Source organism: Lotus japonicus, chromosome 5 (assembly GCF_012489685.1).
Source record: "Lotus japonicus ecotype B-129 chromosome 5, LjGifu_v1.2".
Taxonomy (NCBI): domain Eukaryota; kingdom Viridiplantae; phylum Streptophyta; class Magnoliopsida; order Fabales; family Fabaceae; genus Lotus; species Lotus japonicus.
In genome coordinates this window covers 56,708,006-56,728,583 of record NC_080045.1, presented here as the reverse complement: position 1 = coordinate 56,728,583, position 20,578 = coordinate 56,708,006, and the positions used below count along the sequence as shown (strand labels likewise).

Below are 20,578 nucleotides of genomic sequence, written 5' to 3'. Positions count from 1 at the left end.
GTTTGTCAAAATGTAATTCCAATGTTAAGAACCGGAGAGGAAAAATGTTAGTTTCTAACAAAAGCACCTTGAAAACAAAACATTGGATTCTTTTTTTTATGCTTTAGTTGCATATCTTATCTTAGAAGATTACTGCTTTTTCTGATGAAAATTAATGGGCACTGGGCATTACAGCATACCTCAATGCATCTACCTGGTATTTATAAGATGTCTCTTTCTGGGTAAATCACTAAATTCATGCTTATTCAGTGTATTAGTCTAGTGGCATAAATTATGTTTCTTCTACTATCCCCTCATTTAACTATGCACATATTCAATAATTATGACTTTGTTAGAATATGATTGCAGATTTGCAGGAACTGAAATCTTGTTGCAGTAATAATTCATGCAGGATATTATCATATCTGGCTTCTGAGGAAAGGAAAACCTGAACAGTTTCACCAAATCGGTCAGTTCATTCCATTGCAAAATTTTATATTACACTTTACAATTTATCTTACCACAAAAACACTGAGAAAATTATTATGTTACTTGCTTGGATAATTGAAACTACACGATAACCATACCGTAGTGATGATCAAGGCAAAACGTCCACAATCTTGTGCTTCAGAAGATCAAGTAAAGGTTCAACTGCTATGAAACCGAGATTACTCTGCTTTGCTATCACTTCACCAACAAATAAGATATAACAGTTCTTGCATCGCGGATCAGCTTTAGGCCTATGGCACTTTCAGTTTTTCGAACTGTGCATGATCAAATCTTCAGAGACAGTACCACTCAAGCAAGCCTTAGCACTGCCACTGCAAGCAATGCTGCGGCTCTGAAGTAAACTTCTCTTATGTTGTTATCCACCTTTTGAATCATTTCTTCATCTTTCAGTCCTATCTTCCCAGCATTCTTGCTTATGTTTACAATTGTATCCCTTAGCTTGTTTACTGCCCAAGAAAGCCAAACCAGCCCAAACCCAAACCCTGTGCTGAAGAGCTTAGACGTGCAAAAGGGAACCCTTCCGGTAGCTAGCTTACAGACCACAGTTAGCAGGACAGCAAGGCCGGTACCGGCAATGCCGGCAGAAAATTGCGTGAGGAGGTCAGGAAGCTCGGGACCAGATTTCTTCAGTGAGAGAATTGCTGTTTTCCGATTTTGCCTCTTGTCAACCATCAAGAACAGAAGGCTCTCACATGCATGTACGTAGTTCTTCTTGTAGAGATCCCTCTCCCTGGCTACTTTATTGTTCTTCTTTTGTGACTGCTTGACTTTGACCTTCTGAGGACTGCAAAGCAAGAGAAAAACATTGATTTTAAATATATTTCTTTAGGGCATAAATATAACACATCATTAGATAAATTTAAGAAAAGTCCTCAGACCAGAAATGATAGAATGATTGTGAACGATTTTTTGAATAAATATAACTTCCTAGAAAAGCATATTTTGCATATCCCAGAGTAAGGAGAGAGGCCATTTGTCGCGGAAAGCATATTTTTCATACCTCCTTAAAGGAACAGCCAATGTAGAATTAATATCCAATGTCGAGGAAAGACTTCTGGCCTCTACTTTCTTGATCTTTAGCCTGTCCGTATAGATTGTCAGCAAACGTCAGTTACTTGATACATAACTAACAAAAATAGCTGGTTAACAATGTGGATCCAAAAGGTAATAATATCTATAACAGAAGTTTATAATAGCAATATCAAGAGCTTATTAAAGAATCAATTCAAGAGATTGCCTCAGGGGAAGATACTTGTGGTTTAAACCAAAAAAGTTAAACGTTTTAACCAATAAACTCAACAAGGTTTAAGGTTTTATCATGCAGATTGCAAAGACTCCAGTATATCGCAGTATAGTAGAAAAGAAACACATTTAGAAACATATCTTGGACAAGCTTTTAACTTTGACAGTGAAATATAATTAAAAATGATGTCAATCAGTGGATTAACAGTTCTAACAAAGAAAATTTGCTGATTATTCTGTTATACCATGAAATAGTGATTTGAGTTAACCCAAACAGTTAGACTTTCATGTGATCAATAGAAGCTTAAACAGGTAGACATATTTGTACCTAGTGAAGTATGGAATAACCATAGACCGTTTTTCACCCATATGCATCGTGCATTCTGATGAATAGGACTCAGCAACTAAAGAAAGTAGATTTTTCATCTCAATTGTTGTACCCATGAATGTGACTTGACCATCTGGATGAACGGTAATCTTTGAACTAAAGGCAGAACTTTGAAAAATATCTAGCAAAGGCTTTGAGATGTACAATTTGCTATTTGGGTAGACAAGAGATGGAAATAGTTGTTGACGTTCATCAATGCCTGACAATTGCAAATCCATCAGGTTAGACAACAAATCTATATGTGCTCCTCCTAGCCCTGCTTCAGCAGTGTCAGATGTGATAGACTGCAAAAATTGATCATGCTCATTGAATTGTTTAACGACGCCAAGGCTGAAAAGTACTGTTCTTGGAAAGGTTTCTGCAACCAAAGATAAGTGAAACAACTTAGAGTAAGACACATAAGTCATAACAGAAAACCATAGGATTTAGCAGCATACATCATCTTGAACATTCATCTCAGGGTTCTCAGCAGTAAATGCAGGCTCAATAATCAAATCTACCATCTAGCAACTAGCAACACATCATACCTAAGAGAGAAAAGAAACCTTCATTGATTAGGTATTACCATAATCTTTTGGTCGTTGGGTTTAACATTTCACCAATATAACACACAATGAAGAAAATATTGTAACCAGGAGCACATCCAATGATCCATAAAGATGAGGTCCAATGTCTCCTTTAGTTTGTAGTCTTGCTTGATGGTCATCTCTCCCTAAGAAGTACTTTGTGCTTAAGATGCTAGTGAGTAGCTTCCTTAGAGCATGGAGGTAATCCTCTATGCAGGCCTCAGCTTGTCCCTCTTAATTTAAAGCAAGTCACTGGCATCTTGACTGGTATTCTTAGAATAACTTGTGCTTACTACACCATAGTGCTCATAAAAATAAAAAACAACATGGTTTGACCTACAGCTAGCTGTAACAAAATATAGAGATTCTAAAACGATCAATGAAGATTACAAAGAGTATTTTCTCAACTCTCAAATCCATATCCAAATAAACTAAAATCTTCACACTTGCTAATGTTTTGTACAGTCTGTGATCTAACTACTGATTTACAAATATCAATATTAATCCACACTGTGAGGGGTGCATTGAAATTCCTCGTCCACTTGCAACGCGTGATTTTCAGGCAGGGCCATGTGTCAGGCCATGAAACCCATACTTGAATACAAGCCACTTTGTCACAAAACTGTAACTGCATTTGCAGGATTATTAGTTACTATTCCTAAATAGAACATGCTCTGTGTTAGCTCAGAGCTTGTCGAATTCGAAATTTAAACTTAGTCTATAAGAAAACAATAGATTACTGAAAGTAACACAACACAAGATAGGGCGGGCTGACGGTAGAGAGCACTGCTACCTGAACCTTTCAAATATTCTACTAATACATGAAAGTGCACAAAAAATCACATAACACTGTAAATACGGAGTTAACATCAAATTGGTAAATCAAATATATAACTCAATGAACTGCCTGCACACCTTGGATAACAGGAAACACAGGCCTCAGAGTTGACATGTCAAGATTAACAAACGGATTCCAGCTAAACCACTCATCTTGCATCATCCTTGTCTCATATGGATTTAGCCTAAGACTAGGAGACTGATATCTCAAAATCTCTGGCTTTGGTAAAGGAGAAGGCAATAGTGGTTGACATTGACAAGCCTGTATTAAACAAATAATTCAAGAACAGAAACTAAGTTAGTCAATTACAAAAATGCTGCATACACAATTGTTGACATGAAAACACAGATGGTATCAAGCAATTAAACTCAATGAATAATAAACCAAATTGTCACCTTCATGATGCTGCCCATCATGGCAAGTTCTTGCTGCAAAGCAAGCCCAGGAGGGCAACCATGAGAAGTCATCAAGCACAGTTTCTGCAGCATTATCTTTTCTGGGAAGAGAGAAACAGGGTTTTTGAAACCGAAATTCCCCTCCTTGAATGGCTCTGTCACAGCGTCATCGACTTCTTATCCCTCTGTTGAAGATTTTTGAGGATCTGAATATTTGGGTGGTACTGAAATGATTTGGTAGGATTTTTTGTGACCATGAGTTTAATGCAGAAGAATCCGAAATGGTAGGAATCTACGACATGTCGACACACACCAAGTGAAAATCCAGGTTGTAATCCCCGTAGAGGACAAGGAACAAGTTGGTTGTTGTTGTCTTCTTCTTCAACCTTGGACTGCTTAATTTGGTAGGTTATTGCTGTTAAATTATCTCGACCGTCCATTTTAATGTTGAATATATCTGGATCGTTAAATTATGGGTCAATTATGATCGTGAGTCGGCCGTCTACGTGTTTAATTACTACACCCTCTAGTCAGCAAAAAACAAGTTTTTAAATTCATTCAATAAATAATGTATCTAGTCTATATTCAATGAATCTAAAATGTTATTTTTTTACATATAATATTGATCGGATGGTGTACTACGTTAGGTCATTTTGACGTCAATAATTTCACGTATTTCAATGCACTAAAAAGAAACTAAAATTTATCATGTTGAGTTTAAGGAGGATTGGAGAACTCAAATTTTGACATGTTGGCTTCAACGTGATCTACGTTAAATTCAATTGAAATTAAACCGCACACTAAAGAGCAAGAGTTCTTATACAAGTTTTTAAGGCAAGACTAAGCAAAGTTGCTTATTTTTTCTCCACATTGGAGCACGTTTACGTGGAGTTGTTTGTTACTTAAAATTAAGCAATGATTGCTTCTGCAAGCGATGAATGTTTAGGCGGTTCTTAAGTGCTTTTTGATTAAAAAAACTTTCTTTGCACTAACATTTCATTCTCACTACATTAAGTAGAAATAGAAAATTTAAATATATGAGTTGCTTATAGAATGAATTCAGGACCATCATTGAAGTAGAAATTGCATCATTTACTTATGAGTTGATAACTTCATATATGACATTTTGGACTCATTTTGGACCCACATAAATAGTGTTAAACAACCAAAATAAGTAACTCTAAAGAGTGTCGAGTGGATGTAATTGAATTTGGTAGCTTGCGAGTGGTGATGGATTGGTATGCAAACTTCTCCTTGATGACCTGTGGGTGACCAAGTATGCGACGTTGAAATGGTTGCAATCAAAGACGTAGACAAAGCGAATGTCCTCCATGAAGCCCCGATCGAGGAGATGGGTTCAAGAGTAGTTAGGGGGGGCACGATGTTGGAGTAGGGAGGGGAGACAATGGGGAAAGTCAGCGTAGTAGGTGGTGCAATCATGCTTTGAATGAGGGTCTGTGGTGTGTGATGATTGACAAATGAGGGTGGATATGTGGTGGAAGAAGGTTTGATGATTAGGGTGGCGATGGTGGTGGTGGAAGAAGGGTCGAGGGTGTGGAGGAGAAGGGGCGAATAAAACTATAAAAGGAAGATGAGTAATTTTTCAATTTCCTCTGCTTCATTGTCTTCTTCCTCCCTCTTTTATGTGTTCCTAGGTTTTGTTTTTGCTTCTGAAAATGATGATGTTTCTAGATCTTCTCTCTTCTAATGCAGAAGATGAAGGGGAAAGATAAAGATGAAGAATGGTGATGTCTGTGTAGGAAAGATGAAGAATGAAAATTTGAGGGACTAAAAGCAATAAGGAAAAGTAGGTTTTTTTTTATTTAGTGCCACAAAGGATAAAAAGTTATGTAGGATACCATTTATGATTAACTGATGATGTGTCAACAACCACATGTATCTCCATTAGCCATGTCTAATATTTTGTAATGGATGTTAACGACATGGACTAAAACCATAATATTTCTTTGCACTTAACTACTTTTGAGCTAAAACCAACAAAATCAAAATGTAGGGACAAAAACCAAATGAGTTTATAGGGACTTCCTACATGTTTATGCCTTTACAATATTATATCCCACGAATCTCTTCTAACTTGATTATAATGAGTGATTCCTTTTATCTATCATTGGCCGAATTTAGTTCTTCGCCAGAGCAAAATTGCATCTAGATCCCTGAAAGTTTTAAAATTCCCGATTGTAGTTTTAACCGAAGGCGGAGAAATCTGTGTCTAGTGAAGTCTTATGTGAAATGTATACGTCTTATCATACAATGAGTTTAGGAACATCTTATCATATACACAATACACGCCTTACCATCCCTCAGGCCTGGTTTTAGTCCTCACGCTATGATTGGGAGTAAACTAATTAGAATAAAATGAGTTTAGGATTGTGTTCATCTCAAAGCTAAGCTAAGCTACATTAAAAACAAACTTCTTTTCATAATCATACACATACAACATATAAAATGTCAATCAATGCCAATCCACTATACCTCCAAGTGTGGTAGATCCCACCCCCTCCCATACTTCAGTGAAGCCTAATGCCTCATTATCAACACCTTCCATATCGTGGTCCCACCAGCCGCGACCATTTGCATCTGCTCATCAAAAACACAAATAGTAATGAGGTCTATAACAAATTTCCAACTCATTCTCTATAACTAAATTTATGTACACAATTAAATCATACAGTGATTATAGAGAGGTCTTGGCTTCTTGTTGCTAGAATCTTTTCCCATCTGTCCTTTTGGCTTCAACTTTGATTCACCCCCAAGAACTACCACATGCTTTTGGGCATTTTGGTTTTCATTTCCACCTATTAACATACAGAACAAAGAAGACCCGAAAAGGAAACAAAAAATGCTATTAAATGAAAAAGGAAAACCCTTCAAAGAAAAGGACTAGCATATCTTTATGAAATCATCTAGAGTTCAACAACTATTTGATTGTTCAATTGAAAACCTTATGGTCATCTTTATGTCGCCAGTTTTCTAAAGGGTTGCAAACAGCTAAAGGTAGTAACTATTTATCTAGTCCATTTAATTTCTGTCCATTCAATCTCAAACTCTGTATGAAATGGCTTCATGGATTTTTTTCAGGCATTCTATCACATTCACATCAATGATCAAATAACAGTAAATTCATAGTAGAGTTCTCATCAGAGCCCAAGTATCTGGTCAGGCTGAAAAAACTCAAAAATCTGAAGTCATTCAAATATGATTTGAAGATGTTGTCAATGCAAAATAATTTTACAAGAAGTAAGCAAAATAGAACGATAGCGTGTTTAGCTGGAAGTGGACACATAATCTAAAGCACGACAGCCCTATAAGTCATTTTATAGTTTTTCCCTATAAGTGATTAGGGGGCTCTCAAGTCTCAACTACATAACCAAATACACTTTGAACTGCAGACATTTCTCTGACATTAACAAACAAAGAAGCTAATGTGGATTGATTAGTCAAGAAATTTTATGGCAATAATACTTTTTACTTTGACTATTTGCCTTAACATGTTTGCAATTTCCAGGTAGAACAATAAACAACAAATTAAATACTAAAAATTCAACTTTAAGAACACAAGCTTAAATATGATAGGATAGGAAACAAAACCTTCAAAAGGGTTTTTCCTTTTCCTCAATTCTTGAATATCATCTACCACTGGATTTTCCATCTCATCAACACCAAATGGACTAACCAAGTCTTCTCCTCCCCCTTCCTTCTCTTCTTCTTCTCCAGTATGTTTGAACCTTTCAAAAATGACCTTATCGTCGTCACCGGCACCATTTCTCTCTCCTTCATGTTGCTTGACATTCCCAGAATGCTCACCCAAAGGTATTCTTAAACCCAAAGGCGATGCAAAGGGCGTCGATTTCCTCTAATTAAAAAAATCCAGAGAGTTCCATAAAACAATGTGCTTTTGAACTGAATGATAATTGATAAATAAAAATCAAAACATAAATTTCCCCCTTTTTTAACCTAGAATACACAAGTTCAGAAAAACACTCATTAAGCACTTGTTTACCTTTAACAAACCCTAAATACCTTAAATCCCCCCTTTTCTTGAAATTTTCTGCATCTATAAGAGCATCAACTATTAAAAACGAAATTAATTTCCTAAATTTGAGTTTGAGAGGAATGTGATGATGAAATTACCGGAACAGTTTGAGGAGGTAGGGGAGATTTTGGGAGCTTGCGATCGAGGAAGTGCGAGAGCGAAGCACGCGCGGAATCGTTCTTGCGTGAAGCTTGATTTCTGACAGCTGGTTCAGAATCGCGAGCGCTGGTTCGAACAAGAGGAATCATCAGAAAATGCAATGGAGATTTTTCAAGATGAGGAATCAAATGGAGATTGTTTTGATTTTGACTTACTTGATTGAGTGGAAGGTTGAAGCAACGGATCGTTGCCCGAAAACCCTAATCGGCGAGGGTTGCTTTGGTTTCGGCTTTGAGTTTGAGTTCATTGCAAATGAGTGAATGAAATCACGGGGTTTCTTCAATTTGTTGTTCTTTGCTTTCTGATAGTTGTTTGTTCCAGTGTGAAAATTTTCCCGGGAAAGGGAAAGGGGTTTCGTTTTCGATTAAGATTCAAAACTATTTTGTATTAAGAGCAAGGAGGAAGTATTTACTAGCATATTTATGCTCATCATTTAGTCATTTTGATTGGAAAAAAAAAAATTAGGTAATATTATTTCTATGGTCAATTTTACAATATTTAACTTTATAGTGTACACCTAATGTGGACTTTAGTTAAAAAATATATAGTGTCAATTTTGGACCTTATTCTAGCAATCAAGATGAGTAGAGTAGAGGGAGACATAATGTGTTTCAACGGTGGAGGCTACCTTGCTGGACCACGGGGGAGGGAGGTTTGCGGTGGCTCGTGGTTGGAGTGGGTGGCTAGGTTCCGATGAGTGGTGGACCAATGTGGTTAGGTTTGGCCGCGAGTTAGGTGGAACGATTGTTTGGAGACCAATATCGAGAGGAGAGGTTTTGCATGTGGTGGAGTTTTGTATTTTGGAGGTTTGGGCGATTATTCCGCGAGATGGAGCTCGCAACGACTTTGATGGAAGTTCCAAATTAGCAGTGATGGAGGTTCCAAATCGAGGCCACCATAAGGGGAGATAATGCAGGTTTCTTCAAGGGGAGTTGTGGTGGGCTGAGCCGATAAAATATGAGGGTCTAGACTTGAACTTTTCTTTTAGAGGTTGATATTAGGCAAACTCTTTAACTTTAAACTTTAGATGTATAATATAAGAGGACAGATCAAGTTACTCTTGGATTAACTCTTATCAAAGTTATTGCGCTTAATAACTTATAATGAAATATGTATTTGACAAATTCAATCAAAAGTTTTATTAATTATCAAATCTACCATAATTTTTTGGTACAAAAATCTACCATAATTTGATTACAGTTAAACCAGTTCAATACTTTCACTAATTTCATGACCAATTTGGTTTTAGAAACATTAAGAATAGGTAAAATATGAATAGGGACTTTAGGTGAACAACTTTTATATACACTAATGGTTTCTATACAACAATACTAACAAATTTAAACAATTTTTCCATCTTTCTTTCGTATTTGCATTCATATACAAGGAAAATGTAGAAGTCTCATCGATTTCCAATATGGGGTCTCTTTTTCTGCAGTGCAGCTGACATGTTGCGAAGTCTATCTCTAACTTCTGTGAAGGTTGGCCTGGCTGCAGGATCAGGACTCCAGCACTCTTCCATCAACTTTTTCCACTCAGAATCACAGCGTTTTGGGATTGGAGGCCTGAGCGTATTATTGACAATACCTCCTAATTAGTAGTAAACAAACTCTTCATTAGAATTTAAACAAAGCTTCACTAGACAATATTTGTTCAGTGATAAGAATACAAATGTTCAAAGATGAAGTATGAGAATTTGGAAAAACATACCACACCTAAGGTAGAAATGCATAAGTGACATGCGTGATCAAGTTTATTAAGTTTAGTGAAAGAATTTAAGTCCTGGAATTTATACTAGTTCATTGGCATGGTGATATTTTTCTCTTAGAACAGAATAATACTGTTCTACTATTAGCTAAGTTTGCACATCAATACCCTGTTTGGAAGAGCTTATTTGAGTTTATCTTATAGCATAAGTGCCTATGCAAGTGTTTGACAGAGTTTATGTAAATGGCTTATGACCTACCCATAAGTTGTTTTGAGCTTATTTTCATAACCTGCTAAGATTAGTTCACGAATAAGTGTTTATACCAACCTATAACCTATTTTGTAACTGGTTTGATTTACTATTTATATCACAATTCTGTTACTGGTTTGATTTAATATTTGCAAATGTTAAGCATGGAAAATTCTTCAAGATGCATCACAATTCTGTTACTGTTTGGAATGGCAAGCAAATAAAAACCTTTTTGAGTGCTACAACAAGCTGCACTTAATAAGGTTAAGGGGCAAAATACACTATAGAAGCCTCTAATAACTAATGAGTGATCTACACATTCATAAAGAAAAGACAATAGAAAGGCCTAGTTTAAATTATACATAACAAAACCTTACCTATGATAGCACCACAGTGCATATTAGCATAAGGTTCTTCCCCAGTCAAGATTTCCCACATTGCAATGCCAAATGAGAAAATATCAACCTACAGAAGATGAAAATAGATAGGTACACTCAATTACATTCTCCAGGAGAAGGGTAGCTCCATCCACCAGAAAGTGCTTGGTCAAAATTATAGAAAAGAAGATAGATAGACAGGTGAACATCCTAACCTTCTCAGACACCCTTGAACTGTTACCATCTAGTAATTCTGGTGCCATCCATGGAAGGGTTCCTCTGACACCACCAGAAACAAGCGTGTTGCGTTTAATTCTTGATAAGCCAAAATCTCCAACCTATAGATCAGACATCCACCAAGAAGGTCAGTCCAATCGTTTTCTTTAAACAACATTGTTCCTAAAGAAAAAATGAGGAAAGAGTATCCTGAAAAGAAAAAAAAATACTAAACAGGTAAAACCCAAAAAAAGAAAAGCTAATTGTTAGTATGGAGCTGGATATCAAGTGTGATTAACTTTGTATAGATAATTGGAAAAACTTTATAAATTGCTGCATATTCAAGAAATCATATAAAAAACAAATTGCTCCAGAAGTTGCAAACTTCTTTTTTAATTTGGCATGGCATCAAATGTCTATGAGCATGACTTATTTAAAATCTCAGAAGTCAGGAAAAAAGAATTAGATTCTTGTTTCTGCTACAAAGTACCTTACATACAGGTCGTTCAGGATCGCCCAGATTGACAAGTAAATTATCACACTTCAAATCAAAATGAACAATATTTTTCAAATGCAAATACTCCATGCCAAAGGCTGCATCCATTGCAATCATAAGCCTTTTACGGCGGTCAAGCACTCTGCAAGAAGTTTAATCTAGTAAGAGTATAGACTTTAAATCTAGTTAACAGTTTGCAAGTTAGATATTTGAGCTAGCTTACCTGTCCTTCTTCAAGAGAACATTCCTTAGTGATCCATGCACCATGTATTCTGTTACAGTTGCCAGCGTTCCACCTGGGCCATCAGGAACTACCCCATAAAATGCCACCACATTTGGATGGTGAAGGGTTGACAGAATCCGTGCCTCTCTCCAAAAATCTTTAGTCTGATGAAACAGATCCAGTAATCATATAACTAAGAAACATTGTCAAACAAGAGGTTTTGATGTGAAAATATGTTAAAGGCCTGTAAAAGTGAAAATTTCCAAGTGAATGAAATTTAATTCTTCATTCACCATGGAAGCACTTATCCATAACATCTTTACAAGTAATGATATAAATATAAGATCGAGAGGAAAACCAAATCAGTATACATGCAAATTCAACTTGCTTATAGTTTATGGACTTACCAACCGCTCTTGCTCTGACAATCTGCCAGCGAAACAACTACTTTTTATTCTTTTAATAGCAACATCTGTTCCCCTCCACTTTCCATGATAAACAGTTCCAAAGGTTCCAGATCCTAACTCTTGTTGTTCTTCAAGATCACCATTCTCAATAATCTGGACACATGAAGCATTTGGTTAAAACAGAAATGCGTTGATCTTCCTTCTTCTAATCTTTCTATTAAAACAAATTAAAGAAAGGCAAACTAAGAAAAAAGAGCAGATGAAAACTGGAGGAAAGATAAGATTACAGGTGCAATTAGGCCTATCTGGATTGCTCATTACCAAAGAATGACATTAATATTCAAAATCAAAATATGTTGCATGGACACCAGTACCCCAGGATATGGTGATATTCAAACATTTAAGATACAGGTATGTAAATATACAGGTACGAGATATGGGAAAATTAATATATATTTAAAAAGTTGATATAAAAATAAGAAATCTGATTTTAAATTTGAACATGACAAAATTGCATGGAAGTTGGAAGTACATAAACTTTGTAGGATGACAGAGAATATAAAAGGAGTAAACTCTCTGTAGATTGTTGTGAAAACGAATGTAGTATGAAATTAACTAAGTTTACAAACATGATATTCTGATATTCCCATGATTGGTACAAGTTTTTATTTTTAACTTCCAAGGTATTATTGAAACTTGAGGGGTGGGAATCCATTTTCTCATGCATTTGAATGGAAGTTCTATTGTAAATATAACTTCCATTCCCACTTCTTTCTTTCACCATTTGATTTTAAATTCCTAAAAATTAACCAAACTATGTTTTTTTTATCATTACTTGGAAATTGGAATATTATTCCAAAGAATGTAATTATACACCTTCAAACAAACCATTCAAGAAAACATAGTTCACCACAAAAATTTGCAAGCTGAATCAGCCAGCCTGCCTTCAGTTCAAATAATCACATCCAATCCTCTCTCTCACAACCTTGACAAGCCAATTTTGTCAACCTAAGAAATTTTGCTTAATATTAAATTAAATTTAAGGGTTCATGATAATATTGAAGGTTGAAATAATAATATGCATCAATCTACCAAAGTGTACAGGTTCGTACCTGTAAACCATTAATATCAACCTCTGTTTCAACAGTTTCTGTATCACCGGTAGGGGTGTAGAAGTTTCCACTATCAGCTTTTGCAAGCTATCATTATAGACAAGAACCTCGTGTCAGTTATATAATCAGTTATCATGAACCATAAATAGCAATTTCATCTGCAGATTCTGACCTTCCTTTCAGATTCTGGATTAAAACACTCTACCTCTTCCCTCTCAGGAGATGTTAGTTCAACTTCATCCTCTTCATCTAAATTTGAGACTCGTAAGCGTGACTGGATACCTGACGTAATATAATCAATTGGCCCTTTGACAGCAGCTACCGGTTCTGGCTTGTTGACACACAATTCATCAATGTATTTAGAAGATTGTTTGTTAATGACTGTGCTTTCTTCCTTTTGGTACAGGTGGCATGCATGATCCTCATCAAGGATAACGTCTCTCGATGAAGAATGAACCAAGTCTGTGTACTGAATTGCAATATGCAAATGTTAAGATTATTATATGCAATCTCACTGTTGATTTGATAGATTCAAAAGGGATACTTACTGAGACAGGTGGCATGGACTCTATTTCAGTTTGGGACTCAACAGGTTGTAACTCAGAAGAGCCAGGGTGAAGTGGTTGACTGTCTTTTGGCTCTGACATAGAATATCGGTGATGTGTTGATGAATTTTGGCTCCTCATGGAAAACTGAGAAGAAATTACATCTAATGGTAGACCATGTGATTGCTCTGTCATGTTGCTTGTGGACTCCGAAGAGTTATATGGTCCAGCAGACACATTGCATTCATCACTCTGTAAATCTGGTGAAGATGAGCAGACACCATGTGGATAGTAGATATACTGTAAATTTTTGTCTTGTGACATTGGTCCAAGTTTTTCATCAAACCAATTAGTGCTTTTATCTGCACGCTGCATGTTCTCTTTACCAATCTCTGACACTCTGTGGAAACTATCGGCCATTCCAAAAGTGGGAAAGTTTTGATACTGAGCCACATGCTCTTTCCTATTAGCTATCTCTCCTGGCTGTATTGAACATTCTTCCAAAGAACTTGAAGTTTCCCATGATGACATTTTGTCTCTCTCAGCATTAGGGGGAAATGGCATGCGAACTTTATAGTTCTCGTCATTCTCCTCAAGTATTGGGTCAGAAAGTGCATGCAATATTCTGTACTGAGATCCCTCTCTACCATCAGATACTGAGAATAAACTCGATCGATCGTGAGGATGAGAAACAATCTTGTTAAAATGGTATGAACCTTCATTGGTGCCTAAAGGTCTCTCAAATATCATATCAGTTTGACTACAAATTGCAGGCGAGACAAAATCTTTACTGTTGTTTCGTCTGTGAAAATGAAAATCATCACTAGGCTTCCTGACTTGGTCAGACTCCAGTACGTATTGATTACTGGGATGGTAATTCACGCGTGGAGACCCTTGAGAAGGACTGTTATAATACACAATTGGATCAACATAACTGGTATTCTCTACAAACAAAGAGTTCTCACGCGGATCTTTTTCCGTAACAAAGGGACTAATGCTTTCGTTAACAACATTATATGGTTGGTCCCTAAATAACTGTACATTATAAATTTTTGGATCTTTAGGCTGTACATTAGAAATTTTAGAATCTTTCGGCTGTACAGAAATGGGAGATAAAGGAGGTGTTTGATTAAATGAATTGGCCGCTACCTTCAGTGCTGTTAACAAATGAGGACGGCGTTTTGAGAGTTTTCCTACCAAATTTGGAGAGGTCGGGTTGTCCTTTGCCTCCGAAGCAAATGAAGATGTGGATGAGTCCCTATGGAAATGTGGACTGTTGTAATCAGAGTTATTTCCAAACTGGGTTGTATGGCTTGCCAAATTTAGACCACTAAGGTTCTTTCGTGGACTTGGATCCAGCATACCATTAACAGCAACAAAATAATGATAATCAGCATCACTTGGTGGATTGACTCTTGCATCATTAGAGATTGGACTCTCAGATTCATTTGCAAGTATGAGAAAAATCCTCAGTCGTTGAGAGCCTCCAGCTCTTTCAAGCTCTTCATATTCCTCAATCATATGATGAAGATCCTCATCAGAACAAACAGAAATAAGAGCATCAAGATCCTCTCCAGGAAGCTGGTATTTGATAATGTGAGTTTGATCACATATAGCAGAAGTCTTTGTCATAAGCTCCTCCCATGTGATGTTCTTTCTGATTGATATAATCCGTGTCTCTCCACCTACATATCTGAGTTTCCCATCATTTGGCCTTGGCAGTATTCTACCTCCAGAACTACAAAGAAACTTTATCTTCTTATAGAAAGAACCTTCTGAGAATAATGATCCGTGAGGATGGCATGAATGAGGAGACTCCATGGCGTAAATAGGAGCATTTGGTCCTGGAGTAACTTGATCACAACTAGATCCGTCAGAAAACTTACTTGATAATTGTCTAGAAAATGTACCTGATGTCTGTCCGACACCACCATGTTCCCAGTGGTATCTGCTCAAATTATTAGGATAAGCCCTGTTGTCAATCTCAGCACCATATCCTCTGGCCAAACCAGTCTCTAACAAATCCGGGTTACTATCAGAATTTTCTCTACTTAGCCCAAGAACATGCTTTAGATCCTCATAGACCATCTGGTAGTTGTTATTATTAACATTAAAGTCCAATCTGTTTGGCAGGCGCTGCTGGTCTGCATCAGTTATGACAGGAAATCTCGTTAAAGCAACCCGATCACGTAAGAACTCAGCAGAAAATTCTTCACCCGTCTGTAGACATATATTGTCTGTTTCATCATCTGAAGGGATTCTGTCAGTAAACCCAAAAATCACAGTATCTTTATATTGCCTGCCTGAAATTCCAGGATCCTCATTACTCATGGTGGAAGATGATATAGTTAGCTCCACAATACCATCTTTTGCACTAGAGCATTGAATTCTCGACACCTACCCACATCAATCCGGTGCTTACGTTTTCTCCTAAATAAACCCTTTATCCTGTCACTTCAAAGCTTATTTTCCAGATAACAACTTATCTAACATAAAGAACTGCCAAACCTCAAACTCTGAACAATTTCAAATATGCCATTTGCGCCATTCTTAATAATCATATTATCAAGCTGAAATAATGACAAAATCCCTCAAACAAAATTGAAAATCGGCAGAGAAACTTAGTTTCTCCACCATTAACAACATGGAGAACCAACGAATTTCCCGCGCATTCTAAAAAATCAGTCCATTAACAATCATAGGAGGAACAGGAAATGTCACCAGTCACCACCACAATTGATATATTATTCTTATCACCACCATCACAAGCTATTTCTTGTATGCATGGTCCTAAAAATGAACTAGCACCCAAATTCCACAAAGGAAGTTAAGAATATCGACCCTGCGAAAATAGGGACATGATCAAAGCAATACAAAGTGAACAAAGAGGAATCAAATGAAACCCATTTTCAGAAATGAACCATATTTGATATTAAACCAGAAATGCCATGAAAGAAGTGATGTTTCAAAAATGGGGTGGTACCTGTTCGTTTGTCCATAAACTGAAGGTGAATTTGAGCTGGGAAGGAAGATTGAGAGAATGAATGCAAGGAGGTTTTGGGGTGAGGTTGGAAGAACCCAAAAGAGAAAAATGGGGGTTGGAGTTTTGGTTTTGTTGATAAGAGAAAGAGAAAGAGGGGTTTGTTTGATTGATTGAGAGGCGATGGTTGAGAGAGAGGAAAACGTTCCATGAGGATCGGAGTTTCCAACGGAGATGTCGGAGAACAATATTTCCTTAAAATGGCGCGGAATGGATTATGGTATGGACATTTCAGAAAAACAAGGGAATGTCTTAGCCTTAACTTTGGTTTGTCCAAATATATTTAAGTTTATTTTATAGCATGATCCATTTCAAAAAAAAAAAGAAATTTATAGCATGATCATTTATTAAATAGTTTGATAGAGTTCATGATATATCAAGTACGAAGAAACATTTGTTGGGAGAGACCCTATTCACTTAATGTGATTTCCGAGTCTCGAAAAATTAGTCTCATGGCCGCCGATTGTAGTGTATATTGGGAAACAAAAAAAAAGTTTATGATATACGTTATTTTGAGCTTATTTTCTTAACTTGTTTATATTAACTTTTTTACACGTTCTGACATTCATATTAGCTAATAAATAAAGATAGATTAAGAATTGAGTGAAATGAGAGTGATTAGTAACTGGTTTTCCGGATTGTTATTATAACTAGACTACAACCCGCGCGTTGCGCGGGTGAATACGACTGATTTAATATATAGTGTATTTGTGTATAAATTTTTCTTATAATATTGGTAGTTGTTAAGACACAAAGTGGTTCACTACATTTCGAGTATTGGTGAAGTTTAAGTATTACTATTACATCTTATGCATTAGTGGTGGTTTTTCTTTCCAATTCACACATAAACGCGCAGGTGAATAAGACTGACTAAATATGTAGTGTATTTGTGTATAAATTTTTGTTATAGTGTTAGTAGTTGTTAAGACATACAAAGTGGTTCACTACATTTCGAGCATTAGTGGAGTTTAAGTATTACTATTACATCTTATGCATTAGTGGTGGTTTTTTTTTCCAATTCACACATGAGTGGTTATTGTCAAATCTAAGGTAACCATTATTTGACCATGATGTAAATAAGCTAAGCTTTTGGTTTAGAAATAAAATAGTGAAATACATGATGTAAAGTGCAGGAAATGAAATATAAGCTACGCATGGAATTGCTCTTTCTATTTTTTATTGTCTTGTTATTCCTTTTGGCTTCCTTGTGGTGTTTGTATTGCTAACTTTGGTTCTCTTAGATGTGTTTGTCCTCAAGGTTTGAATCAAAATTTGTTCTTCATCAAATGATGCATGTTGTCTTGGCTCTGCCGATGTCAGCATTCTGTCATGGGAAATTTCAGATTACAACCACCTGAAATATTGATTATACCATACAGTTACCGGTTATAACACACATGCAAATTGTATAGACAAAACATGTGGGCATGTGAGGGTCAAGGGGTTCCAGCCAAAAACCAGTGAAGATACCTCATGGATACAGATACATACAAATTAATGGTATTGGTAGCTTATATTAGTCTTGGAAAAAACAAAATGAATAAACATCAGCACAAGTTTTGTTCAATAATTCATCCAATGTTACTTAGTCCATCCACAAGAAAAATTTAATCAACAGGCGCTAATAAAATGTTAATTTAGAGGTTGATGGATGCAACTTTAAAGAGAGTAAGGATAAAGTTTCATGAGCTGACTCTTACAATTGTTATTGGTTTTTTAAGTCTGAACCACAAGCTCTAATTGTTTCATCTGCTGTAATAATTAGGGAATATGAAGAGAAATCTTCACATAGAAGGTTAGGTAGAACCTAGAATCCAATATTTGTACAAAACTTTGTATAGGGAAGACTTTTCTCATTGAAGGTTAGTTTATGTATCACAAAAATATGCTAACAATATAACACCAAGATATAAAGTGACATTAAACTCATCAAGACATTGAAGCATCTCTACCATATGCGTAATTTATGTATCTGGTTTCTTGGCAACCATCTTCATGCGTCTCTTTAACCTCTCTCTATCTTGCTCCTTAATCTATGAATGTCATATTCAAATTGGGGGCAAATGTATCCATGGACAACAAACACAACAGATTGATTGTTATTCATGGTAGTGTAACATCAAACAAAGAGAAAGGTGCAAATGTGGATTGAAAGTGAATTGAATTTGTACATTTATACACATTACAATGTGATGACTATTTTGAATCCTTTTCATAAGGTTCAAATTTGAATCCCAAGAAATTTGCATTCATTTAAGTGAATGTCAACAGATTATTCTAAGATATATAAGTGTGTTAACTCTGTTTGAATTTGTTCTTGTAACGTTCAGATTTGAATCATAAATATGTGATAGATAGTATACAGTTTTAGGTATTAGTTTTAGAAAACCTGATTTTAAAAACAGAGGTGCATAGAAAATTAGGAAAATACTTAGTACTTTCAGTTTTAATCAGTCACGGATTTTTTGTAGCAAAGAGATTTCAGCTATAGTAGAGCATAAAAACGCTTAAGATCATCAAGTAGTATATACTAATCTTCACTCAGAAAGTATGGTATTTCCTTTAACTACCTTATGTTGGCCATGTGACTACATATCTAAGAATTATTGATTCTTCTATGATATTTTTGTGTGTTAGTTTCCTTGATACAGGTATATACTATATATATACAAGTTACCATGATTGCTCTAAACCATAGAAATATTATTATGCAACCCATAGATCCTTTGTTCATCGTATATGTAGCAATCAAATTTTAAATAAAGTAATCTGCATCATCCTAACTTGTACTTGAGGACATACCTCCCCAAAACATAATCTGGCACCCATATTGGAATAGCTGCTCCGTTGGTTGGATTATAATAGTCCTATTGGTGTAACATTAAGTAATGACCCATATTATACAATTTTGAAACAGACAGTCATGCTGCATAGAAAATGAAATTGCTATCGGTCAAATAGCCTCAATTTCTATATGCTAACATATGGAATCCAATTAATTGAGAAATTAAAAATAGAACAAATCAAAAAAAAAGAACCAGGATTACTATTAGCAATAAAAAGAGCGACTAACCAAGCCACGGAAGATGACAAGCATGCAATCGCAATCACAGTGAAAAGAAACATAAGCAGTAATTTTGTGTAGATTTTTTTTTTGGCAGGCTAGGAATGTCGAAGGAGTGGAATTGATCTGAGGCGATGGAGCGAGGAGCGTAAGTGTGGCTATGCCGCTGAACAAAGGAGCTAGATGAGTGGCTTTGGCTTGAGCTGTGTGAAGCGATATGAAGAGCGAGCTTTTTAGTGGCAAATTGTGATGATATGGTGGCTTTTGGATTGCATAGAAAGGGATGTACAGGAGAAGAAAGGATAGTGGAACGAAGAAAAAGAAACGAAAAGAATGCATAAAGTAGTGTAGAAGGGATTGGAAGAATTTGGAGGTATCCACGTTGGATTTTTATTGATGTGGCAAAATCTGTATTATGTGTCGCTGACGTGTCGGCGCTATATTGTGCGCTTCACAATTCATATATTATAATAGATAGATAGATAGGTACCCGAACCTGATATCGTGGGAATATATGGGTTGGTTATAGTTTTTCTTATATACTAGTGGGATTTTTTTAAATGGATTTTTAGTTTGGTCAAGCAAAATCGGTGATCCAATATTTGCAACACCTTATTATTAGTGTGCTAATACTTAAAGAATATATCTTCACACCTCATTTTTTAGGTGTGGAGAGGTGGAAGAAGAGAGAGAAAGTAAAGATGTTATTGGTGATTTGATTGATATAGAAAAGAGAAATAGATAGAAAATAAAGTGGAAAATGAGTGGAGATGTGTGTATATATCATAATTCATACTTAAATTGTTCTAGCTGACATGGGTGTGTTAAACATCAAATGCCTTCTCAAGAGTGACATGAGAATCGAACTCTCAATCTAAAGGTTCAGACCATCTCTTTTTATCAATGCGACAAACAACCGTTAGGTTTATGTAACTCAAGAAGTTTCTTCTATTAGACAATTTAACTAATTTTTTAATGAACATAATTTTTTACTAGTATTATTATATTTA

General features: G+C 35.9%; 4 protein-coding genes across 7 annotated transcripts; all 4 read right to left on the bottom strand.

Moving 5' to 3' along the window:
• Positions 1 to 435: 435 nt before the first annotated feature.
• LOC130718238 (uncharacterized) lies at positions 436 to 4,273 on the bottom strand. Its single transcript, XM_057568768.1, has 5 exons — positions 3,919 to 4,273; positions 3,601 to 3,784; positions 2,060 to 2,477; positions 1,490 to 1,570; positions 436 to 1,273 (listed from the first exon to the last, which is right to left on the bottom strand). Exons 1-5 carry the CDS (start codon positions 4,009 to 4,011, stop codon positions 778 to 780), a joined length of 1,272 nt encoding a protein of 423 aa, XP_057424751.1. The 5' UTR covers positions 4,012 to 4,273; the 3' UTR covers positions 436 to 777.
• Positions 4,274 to 6,147: 1,874 nt separating this feature from the next.
• On the bottom strand, positions 6,148 to 8,531 carry LOC130721315 (uncharacterized). Its single transcript, XM_057572080.1, has 5 exons — positions 8,287 to 8,531; positions 8,071 to 8,197; positions 7,528 to 7,792; positions 6,609 to 6,734; positions 6,148 to 6,516 (listed from the first exon to the last, which is right to left on the bottom strand). Exons 1-5 carry the CDS (start codon positions 8,376 to 8,378, stop codon positions 6,392 to 6,394), a joined length of 735 nt encoding a protein of 244 aa, XP_057428063.1. The 5' UTR covers positions 8,379 to 8,531; the 3' UTR covers positions 6,148 to 6,391.
• Positions 8,532 to 9,297: 766 nt separating this feature from the next.
• LOC130721080 (uncharacterized) lies at positions 9,298 to 16,992 on the bottom strand. 3 transcript variants are annotated; one of them, XM_057571812.1, is made up of 10 exons: positions 16,448 to 16,992; positions 13,468 to 16,306; positions 13,092 to 13,388; positions 12,920 to 13,006; positions 11,808 to 11,960; positions 11,401 to 11,564; positions 11,172 to 11,319; positions 10,681 to 10,803; positions 10,466 to 10,553; positions 9,298 to 9,696 (listed from the first exon to the last, which is right to left on the bottom strand). In XM_057571812.1, the coding sequence occupies exons 2-10, from the start codon at positions 15,793 to 15,795 to the stop codon at positions 9,653 to 9,655; spliced, it is 3,432 nt and encodes a 1,143-aa protein (XP_057427795.1). In that variant the 5' UTR covers positions 15,796 to 16,306; positions 16,448 to 16,992; the 3' UTR covers positions 9,298 to 9,652. The 3 variants fall into 3 exon arrangements, with proteins under 3 accessions (XP_057427795.1, XP_057427794.1, XP_057427793.1); XM_057571811.1 differs by having other exon boundaries at positions 9,300 to 9,721; positions 13,125 to 13,388; positions 16,448 to 16,989; XM_057571810.1 differs by having other exon boundaries at positions 9,300 to 9,721; positions 16,448 to 16,987.
• Positions 16,993 to 17,466: 474 nt separating this feature from the next.
• LOC130721083 (uncharacterized) lies at positions 17,467 to 19,911 on the bottom strand. Of its 2 annotated transcripts, none has more exons than XM_057571817.1 (3): positions 19,578 to 19,911; positions 19,307 to 19,371; positions 17,467 to 17,858 (listed from the first exon to the last, which is right to left on the bottom strand). In XM_057571817.1, the coding sequence occupies exons 1-3, from the start codon at positions 19,905 to 19,907 to the stop codon at positions 17,849 to 17,851; spliced, it is 405 nt and encodes a 134-aa protein (XP_057427800.1). In that variant the 5' UTR covers positions 19,908 to 19,911; the 3' UTR covers positions 17,467 to 17,848. The 2 variants fall into 2 exon arrangements, with proteins under 2 accessions (XP_057427800.1, XP_057427799.1); XM_057571816.1 differs by having other exon boundaries at positions 17,467 to 17,828.
• Positions 19,912 to 20,578: the final 667 nt, after the last annotated feature.